This window comes from Gracilinanus agilis, chromosome 1, assembly GCF_016433145.1.
Source record: "Gracilinanus agilis isolate LMUSP501 chromosome 1, AgileGrace, whole genome shotgun sequence".
NCBI classification, from domain to species: Eukaryota; Metazoa; Chordata; class Mammalia; order Didelphimorphia; family Didelphidae; genus Gracilinanus; species Gracilinanus agilis.
Genome location: NC_058130.1, coordinates 133,366,481 through 133,387,741, shown reverse-complemented (window position 1 = coordinate 133,387,741; position 21,261 = coordinate 133,366,481). Strand labels below are relative to the sequence as shown.

The following is a 21,261-nucleotide window of genomic DNA, read 5'->3' as shown; positions in this document are numbered from 1 at the left end:
TCTAACTACACTTCATCTCCCTCCCTCCAATAAAATGTAAACTCCTAAAGGGCAAGGATTCTTTTCTGATTTTGTATGCCTAGTACATAATGATTAACATTTCTTGAACAAAATATGTCTCAGTGAGGCCTTCTCTCCTCTACCCAGCTGGAAATGATCTTTCCCTCCCCTGCAAACCCTAATCATTTTGTATCTTTCCTCATGCCCTGCTCACATCTTACCCATAATTATGTCATTTCCTTGAACCAGCAAAGTGGCACAGTGGGTAGTGTTTAAGCAAGGCGTCAGAAAGATATGAGTTTGAATCCAACCTTAGACACTTACTAGCTATGTGACCCTAGGCAAAGACACTTAACTTCTATTTCCTTATCTGTAAAATGAGGATAGGACCCACCTGCCAGGATTGTTATGAGGGTCTAATAAGATAACATATGTATCCTCTACCAGACTGAGAGTTTCTCAAAACAGGGAATGTGTTCCATTCATCTGTCTCTCTTTCACAGTAGTTCATCACAGACACTGTCAGTAAAAATTCATGATATGAGTGATTGCATGTTCAACATGCCCATGTTTGTTTTGCAGTAATGATTTCATTTAAACCAGTAATCAAAGTCTGTTTCTGATGTTTCGGCTTTTAACAATTGTTTTCTTCACAAGGGAAGGCTTAGGTACCTTGTTATAATTTCCCAGTATAACATGGAAGCTGGAAAACATCTTGGGCATTCTTCAGCTCCAAAATGACTAAAGATTCCTAGGGCACTGACAGTAAGTGGGCATTTTGCATTCTGCTCAGAAGACTGGTCTATAAATACCTGCCAATAGTCCCTGCTAGCCTCACTAGAATTTCCATTTCCTGATACCATACCATAGATGGCAAATCAATCATTAGCACACATGATAAAGATGACAAAATGAAATTCTGGTCCAAATAGAATCCTAAAAGTGAACTGGTCAATGGAATGGCATAAGTATGAATAGGGTGGCATAATAGTTTGGCAGGATCCTGTCCACAGTACAGATGCTAAATCATTACTGGGCACTGGGTCTTCTCAGCAAGAGGCTGACTTGCAATTCCTTTCACCTCAAAGCCGTGCTCCTTAGAAAGGAAGGACTTATCAAGAAGATCCGAGATAACTTCAATTTAAGTTAATGAGGAAGAGACTCAGGTCCGGAAAAACCAGGATACCGAAGCCAAAGGAGGAGATGGTATTAAGAAGGAGAAGTCAACAACATTGAATATAGAAATCAAGGAAGATGAGGACTGAGAAAAATGCCGCTGGGTTTGCTAGAAGGTCACTGGCAATCCTATAGAGCAGTTTTAGTAAAGTGGCTCAGATTACAAAGGATTGAAGAGAAGTGAAGCAGGAGGGGAAAGTTAAAGTAGCCTACTCTTTCAGGAGTTGGGGGGGGAAAAGACAGATGGACATTTAGGGTTTGGGGGGAGGCCTGCTCAAGTCTGGAATTACAGAAAGAAGCCAGGGTTGGGGGAGGTTTGAAGACTAGAGAGAATGCTTTGGCAGTAAGGGAGAGGCGGAGCCAAGGGTAAAGGAGCGAGTTTGGTTAAGAGCTCAAGAGGACCATCATTCCCTTTATGAAGGGGGCGCTTCAGAGGTGCGGGAACTTGGCCCAGATCACCGCGTCAGGTCTGAGTTGACCCCAACTCCAGAGCGAATGGCCTAGAAAGGTTGCGTGGGTGCGGGGAGCTACGGACAGGAGAGTTAGGCAGGATCCGCGATCGGGTCTAAGGACGGTCTAAGAAGGGTCTAAGAAGGGTCTAAGGAGGGTCTAAGAGAGTCAGAATCCTGGTCTATTTCGTCCCAGACCCACTCCGGCGCTGCCCCGCCCCCACGCTAACGCTCCGCCCCGCCCCCTCGCTCCCTGCGCCCTCGGCTGCGGCTGTGCAGAGAGGCTGGAGCTCCTGGCCAGTCAACCGCCCCTATTCGAATTCGCGTCCTCACGCGACCAATCAGAGGGCCCGGCACCGCGGGGAGGCCCTCGCGAGCTGCTCCTGCCCAGTGCCAGCGCCTACCGCCGGCGCCCCGAGCCAGCCAATGAGGACGCCTGCTGTGTTTGAAAAAAAGGGCGCGAGGCAGGGGGCGTGGCCTGGGGGTTTGAGGGCGGCACGCGCGGATCTGCCCAGGACACTACGAGCTTGGGGCGCTCGGAGGAGGCGGTCGTTCGGCAGCAGCAGCAGCGATGAGGGTCCGCGGAGGGGGTGAGTGACCGAGCAAACCTTTGGGACTGGGGACTTGACGAGGATGCTGCGGACCTGGGGGACTCTCCCTGGGCTCGAGGTCCCCCGCCGTCCGCTCTGCGCTTCCCTGCGCGGGCTTCGCCCCAGACCCCCTGCTCTCCGTGGAGGCCGTGCGTTCTCCTTAACCCGACACCCAAGTAACGGGCGCAGGGAACCCCCTTGTGCGCCCTCCGACTGATTGCAAGACCCTCCTCTCCCCGCATAGCTGGAAAGGGACCTCCACGATAGTCCAACCCAGTCCTCTCACTCTCTTTCCCCTCGTTTTACACTGGGGGAAACGGAGACATGGGGGTGTGAAGTGACCAGCCCGCTTCACATAGGTAAATAGGGGCAAAATCGGTACTTGAACTCCACATACCTTGCTGCCTCTTCCAGAAGCGTTCTCGCTCTCATCCTGAGATCGGGGGCTGCCAGCGCCTGGATTCTTTAAAGGGCTGCCAACTTTCTCCAGGTGCCTACCTATTGTGGGCAGCTCTTTCGATGCCCTTTCAGAGAGGCCTTTTAAATGGACAAAATGGATAACGAATGCATAGCACCCTAATCTTCAAAGGCCTAATAAAAGGAAAAGATGTACCCCCACTGTTTCTTAACTGTTAGATTTTCGTTGAGTAACAGACCTAACTTTTAAAGCAGCCTGTCCCCAGGAAACACTGTTGCCTTTACTTCAACGTTATGTTGAAAGAAGAGGTTTGAATTAAAAAATGATTGAGAGGCTGTTTTCATAGGAGAAATAGACCTGGTTTAAAATTTAAACCCTTGGAACTCACAAACCTTGTTTCAAAAAAAAAAAAAAAAAAAAAAAAAGGTTATAGCAAGCAATTCATAGGATTATAGATTTAGAGCAAAAAGGATCTCAGGGCTCATTTTTGTCCAACTCCCTCTTTGCAGTTGAGAAAACTGGGGTAAGTTAAGTAATTTGCTTAAGGTCGCACAACAATATTCTCTCGTATGGCTAGCATCTTGCTGTTGGGGTTAAGGGCAGGCTTCTGACTGAGAGATGAGAAATGAAAAAGTGAGAGGAAGCAAAGAAAAAGGAAAGAAGTAAGCAAAAGAGCTAGGGACAAGGAGAAGAGGCTGTGGGAAAGAGCTGTTTTAACTATTTTTGATGCAAACCTTCCCAAAGTACATTGCATAACTTTCTGCCTTTTCTAGGCAAATCCTACATTGGCTAGAGACTTGGATCTGTATATTCATTGGTTGGTGCCACCTCTGCAATTTATCATCTTAGAGAGTTTCCTAGAACATTTGAGGGGAACATTTGCTAAGGCTCCTATATTTAAGATGCAGGATTTAAACTCAAGTCTTCTGGTCTTGGAGCCAGCTCTGGCTACTACTCCATACTCCCTCTAGCTAACATACTTTAATCTTTTCTTCAATCAGTAAGCATAAAAGTGCCTGCTATGTACCAAGAATTGTGCTAAACCCTGGATATACAGATAAAAGCAAAAAATGGCCTCTGCCCTCAAAAGAGTTCACAATCTAATTAGTGAGACAACTAATAACAAATAAGCCGAATAAGTAGGAAATAGTTAACAGTGGGAAGGCACTAGAATTCAGAGGTATTGGGAAAGGCTTCCTGTAGAGGGTGGGATTTTAGCTGGCACTTGAAGGAAGCCAGAAGGCAAAAATGAGAAAGGTGAGTGGGGAACAGCCAAGAAAATGCTTGATGTTCTACAACAAGCATTTTCTTGAGGCCAGTGTATCAATGTGAGAAGGTACAAAAGGAATGGAGAAGGGGTCAGTGACAGGAAGCTAGTTATAAAGGATTTTGAACAACAAACAAGATTTTTTTATTTGATCCTAGAGATGTGATACAAAGCTATTGGCGTCATTTGATGACAAGGGAGACATGGTCAGACTATTTATTTAGAAAAAATCCAACTGAATGGAAGTTGAACTGGAGTGTGGAGAGAGTAGTCAGACACACCCAATAGCAGGCTATTTCAGTAGTCCAAGTGTGAGTTGCTAAGGATCCTGCACTAAGGTAGTGGTGGTATCAGAAGAGAAGGGATTGTATGGCAGAGATGTTACAGAAGGAAACTAGCTTGGCCTTAGCAACAAGTTGGATATTGGGGGGAGTGGGAGAGACAACATGCAAGAGTGAGGAGTTGAGGGTGTGACATTTAGGCTTTCAGACTGGAGGGGATGGTGGTACCCTCAATAATAATGAAGAAGTTTAAAAGCAGGAAAAATTTATCAGGGCAAGGAAATGGGTTTAATTTACAGTGTGCCCAAGTTTAAGATAATCTACTTGAACATCCTGTTTCAGTTGTTGGAAAGGCAGTTGGAGATTTGAGACTAGAGGTCAGCAGAGAGGTTATGGCTAAATGGATAGATTTGAAAATCATCGCCTTCATGATGGTAATTAGGTCCTGAAGAGATGACCAAATGAAATAGCATAGCTTGAGTGTGACTTGAATGGGGATCCAGCAAAGGAGACTGAGGAAGAGTAGTCAAATAGGTAAGAGAAGAACCAAAAGAAAGAGTGTAGTGGTCAGGAAAACATATTGAGAAGAGAGTGACCAAAGGTGTCAAAGACTATAGATAGATAAAGAATGAGGTTTGGAAAATGACCATTGAATTTGGCAATTAGGAGATTTTGAATACCTGAAAAGAGCAGTTTCAGTGTAATGATGAGTTTAGAAACCAGATTGTAGGCAGTTTTAAAAAAATTTTAAGTGATAAAAGAGGAAGTGGAGGTACCAATTATAGCCACAAAGTGCAGAAGAGATATAAGACAATAGTGGGGACAGAAAGTCAAGTTTGAGGATGGAAGAGACTTGGCTGTGATTGTAGACAGTAGGGAATGAGCCAGTAGGCAGGAAGAGATTGAACCATAAGACAGAGTGGGGATAACAGAGGGCATGGTCTGCTGGAGAAGAGATAGAATGGGATCACTTGGGCAAGTAGAGGAGTTAGCCTTATCAAAGAGAAAGACTGCCTCTTCATATGAGGCCTAAGTCATTGTAGAAGACATCTAAGTGATAGGAGATGAAGAGAGAGCTCTCAGAAAATGGCCTCAATATTTTCAGTAAAATACGAGGCAAGAGCGCAAGGAGGCAAAGCCATACATAGGATGTTGGAAGAGTCACTGTGGAGAATAGGATAGTGAGTTGATAAAGTGAGATGTAGAAGGATTATTTAGCAGCAGTGAGTACCCTGTAGACATAGTTTAATATAAAATTTTAGCAGACCTAGTCAGAACAGTTGCGTGATTTTTCTCTACTTTCCTTCTATAGCACGTGAAGGGCAAAGGCAGTAGTAGCTTGGGGGGAGTAGGGGGACACAATTGGCAATGTGTTTGGGGTCAGGTCACTCTCCAGATCTCAAATAAGCAGACCTTTCCCTTCAGTCAGCTTTTTATGTGTATACTGCACAACTTTCCGGTTGAACTGGACTCTATCTATACCTTAGAGTCCAGATGCAAAGGAGACTGTGACAAGTACAGGGGAGATGGCCTGGAAGAGAGATGAGGGAACAGGAAGTCACAGCAGGGTTTACTGTAGGAAAACAGAGGGAGAAGTGGAAAGCTAGTAGATTGTGGATGGAATGTCTTGATTTCGGGGGGGGGGGGGGGGGAGTTGTTTGGTTTTTATGGATCGTTTCTTACTGTCATTGTGTGGATCAGTAACAACTCACATACCTTTCTCATTTCTAGTCTTGTTCATTAAACTTGTTAGAATTGTGTATAAAGAGTAGGCTCAGTAGGTCCCCAGAGATCTTTCTCATGAACAAGGTGCATAGACTTTTGGCTTCTATTTTGACCATTCAGGGGCCTTTTCAGTAACTTGTTCTTAACTGTCTTTTTAGAGAGGCAAAGTTCCTGATAAATGAGGTATAACTGTTCTTTGCTTAAGCACTTGTCCTTTATTGTAACATTTTGAGATTTAGATTTCAATCTTTCCTTAATATGTGTATTTCATTATGACTTGTTTTTCACTTCACCATTCACTGAATTTTGTTATGGTTGTTTTAAGTGATCCACTGTAGGTGCTCCAAGTGTTTTTGTCTTCCTTCAAAGCGAAGAATAAAAAAGAGGCCCCGTGTCTTAACTTTATTGAGTCTCCCCGAAGATGTCCTCTTCCATATACTGAAATGGCTTCCTGCGGAGGATATCCTTGCCATCAGAGCTGTAAGTTACAAGTATATATCATTTCTTGGCTTGCCATTCATTAATTGGGGCATCAATGTATCAATTTTTTTTTTAAGCCATCAACTATTACCAGGTACAGAAGAAAATTCTACACCTTGGTAAAATGGATACTATTGAAATTTCACATCAGTGTTTTCTTAATTTGTTATTACAGGGAAAGAGTTAATGTAGCAAATCTTAAGGATTCTTTTGTATTGAACATTTGCAAATGACAAAAAACTGAGAAGGATTCCTAACCTGTGGGTCAAGGGTTAGGTTCCAAAAGGATATTGACAGACTAGGACAGTGGGCCAAATCTAATGAGATGAAATTTAATAAAGGGTAAATGTAAAGTAGTGTGCTTGAAGACAAAAATTTAACTCATAAGCAGAGGATGGGAATAGAGTTTGAAAACAGTTCCAGCAGAAGAGCTAGAATTTTAGTGGAATGTAAGCCCAGTGAGCCAGATGTATAGGAGGCAGAGTAGTGCATTAGAAAAGAAGATAGATTTGAAGAAGTCCAAGATTCAAACCCCAGTTCTGCTGCTTTACCAAATGACTTTGGGTGAGTTCTCAGCTCAACTTCTCTGGTGTCAATTTCTTCATTTGTAAAATTGGAAGGTTGGGCCAAATGACATCTAAGATCTCGCCCATGTCAAAAACTGATCTAATGACAAAAATATGCCAAGTATGATTTGGGAGCCTAAAAAACTAACGTGATCTTGGCTGCAATGAAGAGCTATCTAGTGTCTAGAATAAGAGAGGGAATAATTGTATGCCATGGCCTCTGCCCTGTTGAGACCACATTGTAGTTACTGTGTTAAATTTTGGATGCTACATTTTAAGAATGGCATTGACAAGGAGACTACTGGGATGGTCAAGCTGACTGAACCATACAAAGATATACTAAAGAGACTGAGGCTGTTTAACCTACAGAAGAAAAAACTTAGGTAGGAATTAATATCCGCCTCTAGTATTTGAAGACCTTCAAAATTGGAAGAGGGTTTTGATTTATTTTGCTTGACCCTATAGGGCATCTCTAGAAGCAACAGGTAGATGTTTGAGAGGCAGATTTTGTTTATCTCAGCCAAGTTTGATAAGAGTTTTCTTGGCTGAGATACTAGAGTGACTGACCATTTCCTTCTCTAGCTTATTTGATAAGAAAACTGATGCAAACAAAGTTAAGACTTAATGTAAGAATAAGAATTACAAATTTAAAACTGAAAAAGGAAGTTAGTTAAGCCTCTTTATTTTACAAATTGGTAAACTAAGGACCATTGAAGTTATAAAGCCAGCTCCGGGTCACACTGGTGGTAAATGGCAAAGTCAGGATTCAAAACTGGTCTGCTGACTCTCCATTCAGTGTTCTTTTAACTTCATCCTACTGTTCCCCCTTTAAAAAGTTGCGTGGAATTTTTGTTGTTATTATTCTGTCATTTTTAGTGTCCAACTCTTTGTGACCCCATTTGGAGTTTTCTTGGCTGAGATACTAGAGTGACTGACCATTTCCTTCTCTAGCTTATTTGATAAGGAAACTGATGCAAACAAAGTTAAGTGACTTTCCCAAAGTCACACAACCAGTAAGTTTCTGAGTCCAGATTTGAACTCAACAAAGATGAGTCCTGACTCAAGGTCCGGTGCCACTTAGCTGCTCCTCCATAAAATTAGAACTGTCCAAAACTATCCTGGATTGTCTCTGAAGGTTGTGGTGTGTTCCCTATCACTAGAATTCTAAAGACTGAGGCTGGGCGATCATTTGTGAGGGATATTGTAGATGAGATTCCTGATCAGGTATGGGTTAAACCTGATAACCTTCTAATTAATTTTCTCTGATTACATGACCCTGTTCTAAGCTAGTATTTTGTATAATGTTATTGCCTTGGTGTTAAAGAAGTTTCTATTATGTCTGGTTGAGCTTAGTGTTTTTCAAACCCTCGTTTGTTTTGTTTCCCTTCGTAAATGGGAAAACTGTTAAAAGTTAAAAATACATTCTCAAGCACAAGTGCCACTTAATATTTGGAGCTGGGAGGAACTTTGGCAACATTCTTCTCTAACCCCTTCATTTAACAGATGAGGTGACTGAGTACCAGAGACAAGTGTGTTATCCATGGCAAAAGCAGCAAGTTAGTGGCAGAGCTGGGACCAGATAGAACCCAGGTTTTCTAACTCCCAGGGCAGTCTTTCTTTGGTTGGTTTTGGGATTTTTTGCTAGAACTCAAAATGCCTCTTATCCCATAACAAATATTTTTGGGCTTGGAAAACTTAAGTAAGTTTGGAGTGAGTTGGAATTGGTGTGTATGCTATCCATCAAGGCAAATCATGACTCCTCCAAGATTTAGTAGATTGACCATATGAGTTGCAGTAGTTGAAAAATTCATCAGGTGGTGTCCAACTTTCTGACAATATAAAGTTTCTGAATTTAGCTAGGCTTGTCCTTAGGTTGTCAATTTGTAATTCATCATTGATAAGAGCTTCGTTTCATATTTAATTTTATAATTGTTAGATTTGACTTATCTTTTTACCATTCTTTAAATTGTTGGCCAGAAGGGCTATAAACTTTCCTGGTTTTCTTCTACAGTTCAACTCAAAAATATATTCTCAAACCACATTTGACATGAAGAGCTGGAAGGGACCTTGGCAACTATCTGATCTAATTCCCAAATTTAATAGGGCCTGACATTAAATATAATTCCTATATTTTGTGCTACAAAACCTTTCATTGTTTCTAACCTACCTTCTTACCTGTCTTTTTTTTTTTTTTTTTTTTTTTTTGAGTCCAAAACATCCCTTTAATTACATCATCATATTTATTTTTTGCCTGTTCATCTTTTTTCTTTTCAAGTCCAACTATATCATTCAATAATTTAAGCAACACTATGCTGAGTGTGTAATTTTATCTCACTGTGGAAGTTATTTTAACATTGGAGCTTTAGAAGTCATCTAATCCAGTCCCCTTCATTTACAGATGAGGAAACTGAGGCCAAGAGAGTAAGCAACCCAAATAGTTTCGAAGTACAAGTGTGTGCTCTTAAGGATTTCCCTCCTTCCCGCTACCAATTCTGTCCACATTATTCCCTGTGCCCTGGACATCTATTCCCTTCTCCACTGCCCTCATCTCCACCTTTTGAAAATTTACCCACTCTTTAAAGCCCAATTTAAATGTTGCCTTCTCCAGGAAGCTCTTTCTGATAACTTTTTGCTTCCTAGTCACAAATGATCTTTCCTTGCTTTGATCTTACGTTGTATTTTGTACTTGTGCTCCTGTCATGTTCTCTATATGCTATGCTGTGAGAGAGAGAGAAAGAGATTGAGAGATTCTTCATATTAGTTCAGTTCCATGATGGCAGAGACTTTTTCATTTTTTAATCATTGTATCTCCAATGTTTTGCATCCAATTTGCATCCAATGCAAATATTAATTTAATTAAAAGGGGCTGAATTTTCATTGTATTTGTATACCCCCACGCAACACCCATTTTACTCTGCTTATGATAAATGCTTAATAAGTTACTTTTGAATTAATCCAGAGTATTTCAACTTTCTTTAAAAGAATCCTTAGGAAGACATTTTAATTGAGAACCTTTTGGTCTATAACCCTTTCTGATTTTTTTGTAGGTACATCCGCATCTTAAATATCTTGTAGATAATCATGCCAGTGTTTGGGCCTGTGCAAGCTTTCGGGAGATGTGGCCTTCTCCAGATAACCTAAAGCTTTTTGAAAGGTAATCTTTGATATGTCATTTTAGACCATTGATCTCCAGATTAAATTGCCAAATTCAGCAATGGCTAGTTGTTTCAATCAACTATAGAAACTTCTAACCTGTGGAATACTAAGATTAGAATTTTAGAGCAGCAAGGATCTAAAAAGATCTTCTAATCTACCTTATTTTACATCTGGGGAGATGCTTACTTGCTCTTTCTACCTACATATTCCATTAGTATCTCAAACCCTGTCCAGAATAGAACTCAGTTCTCCTACTCCCTAAACACAGCATTAAACACACAGCCATTTTTCTTTCCATTAATCTAGGTTTGGGACCTAGGAGTTTTCCTAAATTCTTTACTCAATCATCATCCATAGTCAAGTCAGTTGCTAGGTTTTGGATCCACCTCCGCTAGGCTCTCCTCATCTTTTCCTGCTCTCCAGCCTATGTTTATGATATATACATATATAATATATGTGATTGTATCTCACTCAAACTTATACATTCTTTACATCCATCAAACTGACTTACTTGTTGTACCCCATCCATAATATTCCTATCTCTACCTCCTTGCTTTTGCCCAGCTATTTCCCATACCTGTAGTGCTCTTTCTCACCTTCTTCTCTTAGAATCCTAGTATCTTTCAAGGCTCAGCTTAAATGTTACCAACCTTCAAAAGACTTTAAGTCTGGAAAGGTAATGCACAATCTAGATTGTAGAAGATTACAAAAACCTCAGTTAGAGTGAACCTAAGAAGCCATCTAAACCAGTAAATCTGAACAAGAATGGTTCTGCAACATAACTAATACTTAGTCAGGCTTTGCTTAAAGACCTTCCATAAGGGGAAGAAAGTCGTTTGTAAATCTTAAAGTTCAATAGAAATGTTTGTTGTTATCTAATTAAGCAGGTACCCAAAGATCTTTTAATGAAATAAAAAAATCCAGTAGAAACACTAGGCTTAAAAGTCATAAACATAGGTGTATTTGTTTTTAAAATAGTCTGTAAATAAAACATCCTTTATTCACATTCATCTCCATGAACCTAAATTGACATACTGTTACTAAATTAAACCTTTGGGAATTAATCTCCTACTTTCTTATTTCTTAGCTGTGTGTATCATCAGCATTTATAGGCTGTAGTATGTTACCATACGTTTGTGTCTATCTTTATAATTCTCCCCCAAAGCAGGAAGGGGCTAGCTATTCCCTTCTATTTTGTATCCCCTCTATGTAACATTTACTATAGCTCTGTCCTGAATCATCCTGATAGGCACTTACGGGGTAAATGAATAAAGAAATGTTCGTCCTTATCTTGAGGGCACACATGTTGCGTCAGATCCACTTCCACTCGTAATGAACCAATGGATTTGTCATCTCAAAGTTAATTATACAACAGTATCAGAATGAAGCCAATTTCATGGTTTCATATCTTCAGAAAAATAAAGAGTTTTAAGCATTCTAAACATATTATGTACAAGTGAATTGAGGCAATTTTATTAAGTCAGAAGAAGATGAGTGCCTGGTTTCAAATGCCTCTCTAACACCAGCCTTGGAAAGACTACAATCAGTCCTTTGTGCTTTTTTTTTTTTTTTTTTTTTTTTTTTTAGGGCTGCTGAAAGTGGTAATTTTGAAGCTGCTGTGAAGCTAGGGATTGCCTACCTCTACAATGAAGGCCGTAAGTGTACAATTGAGCAGGGACAGAGTCTCAGACAAGGCTGTGGGAGTCTTGATGTAAATCAGAAGCATTTAGCCCCCACCTTTGATCTTTAGTTGTGAAATGTTAAAAATAGATACTACCCATTTTGAACTTCTGGAAGTACTTCCAGTCTTTGAAGACCAATCATTTTGAATTAATGTTGTTATGCTTATGTCCAGGTACATATCCCTTATCGTTGATGTCTTTCGTTGGCTTTGGTTAGGTGACTTTATTAAGGAACTTATTTTAACATAGCTTATAGAGTAGATGGTTCAGTGGATTGAGAACCAGGCCTGGAGATGAGAAGTCCTAGGTCCAAATCTGGCCTCACATACTTCCTGGCTTTGTGACCCTGGGCAAGTCACTTAACTCCAACAGCCCAGCCTTTATTCTTCATCTGCCTTGGAACTGATATTTAGTATTGATTCTAAGACAGATGGTAAGAGGTTTGGTTTTTTAATACAGTATAGTTTTATAGATATTTCCAGAATTTTTTACCAAAATAGTGCTAAAAATTTTGACCCTGTGCTAAATGATATCTTTGCATATTTTTCTATCAAGCAAAGTCAACGCCTTATTAAGCATTTACCAAGTTTTTTTCTATCCATCTTTCTAGTGTCTATATCAGATGAGGGTCGTGCAGAAGTGAACGGATTAAAAGCATCACGTTTCTTCAGCTTAACGGAACGCCTAAATGTTAATGCTGCTCCATTTATCTGGCTATTTATTCGCCCTCCATGGTCTGTGTCTGGAAGCTGCTGTAAAGCTGTTGTCTTTGAAAGTCTCAAAGCAGAATGTCAGTTTCAAAAGGTAAATTATAAGGACCCACACACTTTTATAATGTAATTCCTTTCATTTGTAGATCACCTTAAAAAGTCTAAAGTAGCATTTTACTTGTAGTGAGTTGGATAAATGTTTATTTTTAGAGCTTCAGAGTGCAAAGTATCTCAGTTTTAAGCAGCAAAGTCAGGACCCTAAGGTATGGGAATAAAAGCTTAAAAATCTAATCAATAAATGTTGAGATAAACTGATATGTATTCAGCACCATGGAGATTACAAAATAAAGCATCTATTCCTTGACCTAGGAAAACAAAACACAAAAATTATAAAAAGCAAAGATGATCATTGTTTAAGATGATTCAAGAATATGATTAACCAGTCAGTGAAACAGGGAATAACTGCTTAGAGGAAAAAAGACATTATTTTACCTTTGGATTGTCAGGGAAGGTGGCTGTAGAGACAGGGACAGAGGATTTGAAGTGTGTCTTGAAGAGGTGGTAGGATTTGGACATATGAACAGAATGGAGGGGAATGGGGTAAGCAAAAGAAAAGAAATGGGAAAGCAAAAGTTGTGTTTTTTAGACACTGAAGAGACCTACCTAGCTGAGGAAAGGGACTCTTATAGGGAAGTAGTGAAAGTTAAGATGGTATCTTCCTTGCACACATGTAATCAGTCTTTGTTGAACTGATTGAAAAAGACAGATTGGTGTTAAATTGGGTATTCCTTGAATGCCGGATAAGAAGTTGGTACATGATCCTAAAGCCGATGGGGACCTTTTGAAAGTCTTGGAGCAGAGAAATGATAAAACCAAAGTTGTGTTTTATAAAGATTAATTGAACATAGATATAGATGTGCAACATGCTTCGGAGGAAAAGGCATTATTGTTGTGTTGTATTTGTAATCACATCAGATATGAATGAAATGATAATAAGCTAGACGGGAATCTTCAGGACAGTTCTTTGTGCCATAGTAGGTACTCGATGTTTATTGAATAAAAAAGAAAGAACAATGATAAGAAACCTTGTGTAGAGGAAGAATGGTTACAATTAAAATACTAATTGGATTTGAGAGGCCAGGGTGACATTGGGCTTTTCAATAGAGTGTGGTGGTAGAACAATAATAGAGAAGCCAGAAGGGAGGGGGCAGCAGAAAATGAGTTCTTTTCGGGATATGTTCAGTTAGAAGTTATAGCAGTATGTTCAATATAACTAGAGCTGGCAGTTGCATCTGGATGTGTGAAAGATTGGAAGTGGGCATTCCTGCCAAGAAGTGAGAAGAAAGCAGAGAAAAAAGAAAAAGTCCAGGGAGGACTGAGCCCTGGGAGACACAAGCACCAGTGCCTGGAGGGAGAAAGAGCCAGGAATGGAGATAGAAAAGAAGCAAGCAAAAGAGTAGAAAGAGGACCCACTGAGTCTGGGTTCAGATGCTCAGGAAAGCAACAGTGTCAGGGAGGTCTAAGTAATCTGCTCCAGAACAATAACAAATTAGCTAGAGGCAACAAGATAAATTGAAGATCTTTTTCTCCTTCCTTTAAATCTGGAAGAGAGTGCTCACTTGATGGCATTTAACCTAGTATTCACATATAGGAGGGCTCTGGGCCCTAACCCTTAGAGAGAGGGTTGTGAAGGAAGTTTTTCAAAGCTTGAGCAATGACCTTTTAAAGTAATTACCTTTCCTTTCCTTTTAAGGTTCATAAGGGATCTATACTCTATTGTTTGGGGAAAGTTTTAAGCCTTTTTGAGGTAAGGTAAACAGTTATGTATAGATTTGAAATTCTTTTTTTTTTTTTTTAAACCCTTAACTTCTGTGTATTGGCTCACAGGTGGAAGAGTGGTAAGGGTGGGCAATGGGGGTCAAGTGACTTGCCCAAGGCCACACAGGTGGGAAGTGTCTGAGGCCAGATTTGAACCTAGGACCTCCCGTCTCTAGGCCTGACTCTCAATCCACTGAGCTACCCAGCTGCCTGAAATTCTTTAAAAAAAAAAAAAATTAAAAGTCTTACTTTCTCCTGGTGATAATAGTCCAGGTTATGATGTAAGGTGACAGCACCTCTCTTATCCAGGGTGACCCCGCTTCTCTAGCAGAACAAGTCATCCAAAAGCAGGAAAAGAAAAGGGCTCACAACCACTCTGGGCCTCAGTTCATCAGGGTTGACTAACTGGTCTCTAACCCATGGCAGGTTAGAGGAGGCGGCAGGGGGTGATCACGAATACCCAAGTCAAGCACACTGGATGGCCGTGTGGAAAGGAAAGAAAAAGTCATAAACATGGCAGAGAGCAATTTGGGGGGGGTACTTTAGTGGAATGATAAACTTGTATTCCCTATTACAGCCTGAAGGTATCCTTTATTATATAGCCCCAGTCAGCTATCACAGTGTAAATCTCCAGAGTATCAATCATCAGCTTTGGAGGCAGTGAGATGGCTTGGTGGATATCCGGCTCAGACCTGGAGTCAGAAAGACCTGGATTCAAATGTGGCCTCAGACATCCCTAACTGTGTGACCCTGGGCAAGTCACTTAACTCCAACTGCTTTACCACTCTTCTGTCTTGGAACCAATACTAGTATTGATTCTAAGACAAAAGTTATAGGTTTTGTTTGTTTGTTTTTAAGATAATCAACTTGAGGGAGGGTCCACAACTCAGAGCTGGTTGAAGCAGTTGGAAGTCTTTCCATATAAGCCATTATCTATTCATCATTCCACATTAGGGGGCTTTTTAAAGATATCAGCCACCCTTAATGTAACCCATTCCAGGTTTTTAATCATCCTGCTGTCAGTTTTCACCTACTAATAAGTCGTATTGTTACTCTTCCCCCCAGCCTTGAACCTTCCTTTTCAAATTATACTTTTTGTCCACATAGAAAGTGATTTTGGTTCACCTGAAAGTGTTTTAAAATACTAGGTTGTGCTGATATTTGATCACACTAGGTATTAATGTCTTTTATTGTGTTTAACTTTTTAAAGCCAAACTTGAGGGGGGGGGGGATTATAAATAGTGACATTTCTATAATATTTTTAAGATCTACAAAGGGTTATACAAAGTTGTATCTACATGTAATCTGGGAAATATATGTAAATATCTAAAGTATATTTTATATATGAATATGTATTTATATATTGATATAAATGTTTTATAAGGGGAGGCATAGCTGATCCATAAGGATGGATATTGTAAGAGTAGAATCTGGGAGATGCCACCTAAAAGTATATATATTTTTTCTATGGACACGTGGGTATAACAGTGTACGATTAGAACAAATTATACAATATTCGACTACTTACTTAGGCTAGTGTATACCCAATGCGCAAACAGATATGAATGATTGACCACAGAAGTTTATATACAGCTGACTTTTAGTGAAAGAGAAATGATGTTTTGACTTATTCCTAGGATGAAGAGAAAAGAAAAGAAGCACTTGAAATGTTTGAGGAATCATCTAATCAGGGATGTTTAAATAGTTCTTACCTCCTTTGGGAGAGTAGTCAGAGGACTGCTGTAAGTAAATATGGATCTTCCTGCCTTGTACTTCCCCTCTTGGTTGTTAGTGCTCCCTACCCTCATTTATTTTATACATGTTTTCTACCTTTGTGTCAAGGGATTGTTTAATTTTTGTCTTTGGGCCATCAGCACCTAGTTTTATACCTGACATATAGGCTGATTGGTTAAAAATGAAAAATAGTGTTGTCTTGCTCAAAACAGATTTTTTTTAATATGATAAAGTCACATTAAGAGGGCAGCCAAACCTCCCTATCTCCTAGCCCAGTGATGGGCAAACTTTTTAAAGAGGGGGCCAAAGGAAAGGAAATGCTCATCTGTCAGTCTGTTTCTAAGGCAACTCTTTCGAAGTTTCATTGCATTGTATCCTACTCGTTGTATTCATCAGATTAGGAGTAATGTCACAGCTGGATAGAACATTTCAGGGCCCACCCCCCCCACGAAGGCTGGAATTTGACCATCACTGCCCTAGCCTATATATACCCTTCCAAAACTTGAGGACTCTGACTGGTTTTATATTGGTCGTACTTTCCAGAATTTGAGAGTTGTTAGTTGGTGATGAGGGTCAATGATGGGCCAAGCCATGACATTCCTGTAGAATAGAAATAGTGGAGTTGCAACTGAGTTCCAAAAAAGAATCTAAATTCACAGTGATATTCTTCCATTGACAGATGTCAGATCCAGGAAGATATCTCCAGAGCCTCCGGAAACTCAGGGACTATGCAACCAAGGGCTGTTGGGAAGCACAGGTAAAATCTTTTGAAACCTTAACATTACCATTTAGTTATACTGGTTCCCAATTTATATTACTTAAATGCATTTTATTTTTAATTATTTTTTCTCTCACTTCACAAAACCTTAAGAATTGGCTAGAGTAGAAATTTTTCTATATTTTACAAATGAAGAAAGAGGCTTCTCTCAGAAGGGTGACACTGATTTTTCAGTGGCTGTTCTTGAGTTAAAAACCAGGTTATCTTAACTTACTGACACAAAATTTGAGGAAAGGGAACATTCCTTTTCCCTTTGTCAGTCTAAATCCCAAATATCTTTCAAGGCTCAGTTAAATCCTATCATATTGAAATCTTTTCTGACTAACGCTCACCTCTAATAATAATCTCTAAACCACCTGGAATCATCTGTATTTGAACTCGGGTCTTCTTGATACCAGGCCTAGCACTCTATTCATTGCACCACCATACCAAAGTTAGTGAGTTGTCCAAGGGCATTCCTGAGATGAGAACTAGGTCCTCTGCCTACAAACCAACTCTTATCACACTGCAAGAAAGCCTTAGAGTGGTAGGGACAAAAAGGACCTTAGAAATCATCTCTTCCAAACCCCCACATTTGACAGATGTGAAAGCTCAGGCCTCTGGCTCCAGGTCCATTCCCTTTTTGCCACTAGGAATTGTCTCCAGGTGTGTACCTCAGGTTTATTTTTAGTTTTGTGTTTTCTTCTTAAGATATCTTTAGCCAAAGCTTGCGGAAATGGAAATCAGCTGGGATTAGAAGCAAAATCTTCAAATGAAGTTGTATTGCAGCTCTTTCAGGCTTCGCACCCTGTCAGTAAAGAGAGCATCTTCACTGTGCAGAAGGGAATGAATGACACAATGAGGTAAGCTCTCAGGTACGAATAGCTGGACCATTCTGTAAGGTCACAGGAAACATAGAATTGTGCTCTTTGGATTCTTTACTGGATGTTGTTTGTTTATCTAGCATTATTAGGGATGAAGAATTACACATAAATCATCTTTTCAACTTAAATGCCTTAAAGCATTGTTAGTTGTTGTTTTTACATTTATTTTAAAATTTTGCATTTTTAAACACATGTAAAAAATTTTAGTTATTTTTTGTTTCCTATTTCCTGCCCACTACAATTATATTAAAGATAACCTTTTTTTAAAAACCCTTACCTTCCACCTTGGAATCAATACCATGCATTGGTTCCAAGGCAGAAGAATGGTAAAGGCCAGACAATGGGGGTTAAGAGTGTTACCACCAGCATAATCAGGCCCAGGCAGGGTTCCTTTGACTGGGAAGGACTACTGACATGAAGGGGCAAGAATTGGAGAAAGAAATAGGAGCCAAAATAAAGGTTGGAAAGAGTGCTCTCACTGGTGCTCCAACTTGAAGCATTTATTAGGCAAACCAATACACATTGATTACATGATTGACTTCGGTGGCGGACAGGAGAAACAATACAAATCAAAGATACAAGATCTGGTTTTAACACAGGTTAGCCAGATTCTTGTTACTTGAAAGGCTCATTTTTTTTTTATAGCTATTTGACTTTTAATGAGGAAATTTGAGAAGAGGGCCTTGGAGACACTGGGTCTGGGAAATCCTAGGTCTATAGTAAATTATTCTACTGCTTGATGTGCTAAATCCAAGGATGCTAAGTAGCAAGGCTAGGATGAACTCCTTCAGAAGAGGCCAGATATCTGTTGAGTTAAGAGTTTGCCAAGGAATTTAGAACTGTCCCCCAAAACCCTTTCTTTTTGAGGATTAGGACCCTTAACTCATGAGTATTTCTGATATGGCCACAACAAGAAAAATGCCTTTGCAATAATATCTTGCTTTTTACAGAATCCTGGCTTTTGCCATTAGACCCAGTGTGGTAACATCATTTCTCTCATGCTACTTCAATCCTTGAAATCCCTACAAAAAGACTTACCCAGGGTCACACAGCTAGGAAGTGTCAGAGGCCAGATTTGACCTCCTGTCTCTAGGCCTGGCTCTCAATCTACTGAGTTATCCAGCTGCCCCCAAAGATAACTTTTTTTTTAATATATGATTTGGTGGTTACTATTATAACAACAATTATTAGACTCCATTATTATGTCATATCTTCAGGGTCTCTTTTAGGTACATGCTATAAGGCTGCACTTTCACTACAATCCCCCAACTGCTCTGCTTTTTTTAACGTTTCTCCTTCAAGATTAGACTGTGTTTGACTATCTATTATTATCCCTCCTTGCTCCTATCAATGTTCCTTTTTATCAAAGGCCCTTCATTCTCACCTCACTATAGCTATAGACTAAGAGATCAATTAGCTAGGCTTGGTGGCACCAATTAAATAAGCATTTATAGTCTTCTTGACAGACCAGAGTACATGAGTATTAGTTCATTCATTTCATGCCCAGAATTCTATGGTATTTTTTTCCTCCCATTCTGGGCCACGGTCTAATTAGTTGAGGTTCTTGGATAAGTGACTTCCAGACAAAGTGAAGTATTACTGCTTATTCCCTTAACCTCTTCCTAAAAGACTTCTTTCTCACCTTTGGATAAATTTCTCTTTTTCTTAGAATACTTTCTCATTTTGATGTAACCATCTTGAAATGAAGATTTTCAAATTGAATAGCCAGCTCTAGTGTCAATGCCACGTAAAAGCAAAAAATGGTCCTTTAACCCATGGCCCTGAGGCTGACATCCACTTTATAGAAATTCAGACAGTCTTGACTGAGCAGTCTCCTTGCCTGTATAATGGAGGATAAAAAGACAGTTCTAGGGGCAGCTAGATGGCTCAGTGAATAAAGTGCCAGGCCTAGAGGCAGAAAGACTTGGGATCAAATCTGGCTTCAGACACTTCTGCAGGACTCTGGGCAAGTCACTTAAGCCCAATTTCCCAAACCTTACCACTCTTCTGCCTTGGGATTATATTTATATCAATTCTAACACAGAAGGTAAGAGTTTGGGGGGTTGTGTTTTTTTAAGATAAGTCCAAGGGGCAATAGGCTCATGCCAAGGCTGATTCTTTGGAATCAATAATTTCACCTGAATTAATCACATGTCAACTTTATGCACCACCATGAAAGCAGTTGCCTAGGCCATAGCTTATTCACTTGCTTGTTGACTTATCCATGGTCAAGATTAGGTTTAGAATTAGCTTGTTTTATAAGGTTCCTTCCTATAGGAAGCCTTTTTTTTAAGTTGGAGATTTGTTAGTTTTCTTAAATAGAACTTCTTCATTGCTTTTCCTGGTGCAGACTTATGGATTTGAGTGCTTTTTTCATAGGTACATTTTGATTGACTGGCTAGTGGAAGTTGCCACCATGAAGGATTTTACAAGCCTCTGCCTTCATATGACAGTGGAATGTGTAGATCGTTACCTGAAGCTAAGAGTGGTGCCTCGAGCCAAGCTGCAGCTTCTGGGAATTGCTTGCATGGTCATCTGTACCCGGTGAGATACTTACCTAACTGTCCACAGATCTTGTGAGCAGGCTAAACACTCAAGTGAATTCCTGAGAAGATGCTAATGATCTGAGTGTTTTATTTAGTGACTGTTGGCTTTCTTTTCCTTTCTTTTTTTTTTTTAAACCCTTACCTTCTGTCTTAATATGAATTTTTAGACAGAACAGCAAGGGCTAGGCAATCAAGGTTAAGTGACTTACCAACATCACACAGCTAAGAAATATGAAGCCAAATTTGAACCCAGGTCCTCCTGGCTCCAGGCCTGGCAGCACTCTATCCACTGTACTACCTAGCTGCCTCTGTAACTATTAATTTTCTATGGCTTTATGGACCCTATGGTGTGCTCTACAATATGAAAAATCTCCAAAAACCCAAACCCAGTCTCTAGAATCCTTGGGTATCAGATTTAGGCAGGCATTTTCACCTATTAATTAAATGCAACTCACTTGAAGAATCTTTGTTCCTCTTGGTTTTATGGGGTAGGTATCTTGCTTAAGAGTCAGGGAAAATGCCAGCTTTCTGTGCCCTCATCCACTTTCTAAAATCTAAAATATACTTTTCAAAACCTAATCTTAAAATCTTAAATTTATTCCATTTTTACTTTTAGAACTTTAGAATATTTTTAACTCTTTTTAGAATCTTGAAAGCAACCTTAGATCTTTAGCCCAACTAAACTTAGTACAAGTTAAACTTCCCAATATTGGAAACCAACAGCCACTGCTTACACCTTGCTATGGGACGACCAGTACCCTGTGATCAGTGACCCCCTATGCACGTATGGGGGCATCTTCTTCCTGCTCTTCTCTGAATTCTGTTATCACTCCAGTATGAAGGGCAAGCAGCTACCCGGGGCTGCCCAAAGTCAAGGCGAACTGAGCCAGACTGACCTCACCCACCACCTTTGTGCCTCAGGGGTATTCTAAGGGCAGCCATTCCATTTGGGCAGGAGCTCTTGCGGATCCATGATTGGCATCTCAGTCCCTGTTGGTGTGTCACAGGACCTGGCTAGAGTA

General features: G+C 40.0%; 1 protein-coding gene across 1 annotated transcript in view; it reads left to right on the top strand.

Annotated features, from left to right (window-relative positions):
• The first annotated feature begins 2,196 nt into the window (after positions 1 to 2,196).
• CCNF (cyclin F) overlaps positions 2,197 to 21,261 on the top strand; it is a 32,631-nt gene continuing 13,566 nt past the window's right edge. Inside the window, exons 1-10 of the mRNA XM_044657078.1 lie at positions 2,197 to 2,215; positions 6,232 to 6,386; positions 10,000 to 10,106; positions 11,696 to 11,763; positions 12,401 to 12,594; positions 14,254 to 14,307; positions 15,956 to 16,060; positions 16,732 to 16,809; positions 17,521 to 17,672; positions 20,073 to 20,237. Coding sequence (XP_044513013.1) covers positions 2,197 to 2,215; positions 6,232 to 6,386; positions 10,000 to 10,106; positions 11,696 to 11,763; positions 12,401 to 12,594; positions 14,254 to 14,307; positions 15,956 to 16,060; positions 16,732 to 16,809; positions 17,521 to 17,672; positions 20,073 to 20,237 — 1,097 coding nt within the window. The remainder of the gene's footprint in view (positions 2,216 to 6,231; positions 6,387 to 9,999; positions 10,107 to 11,695; positions 11,764 to 12,400; positions 12,595 to 14,253; positions 14,308 to 15,955; positions 16,061 to 16,731; positions 16,810 to 17,520; positions 17,673 to 20,072; positions 20,238 to 21,261) is intronic.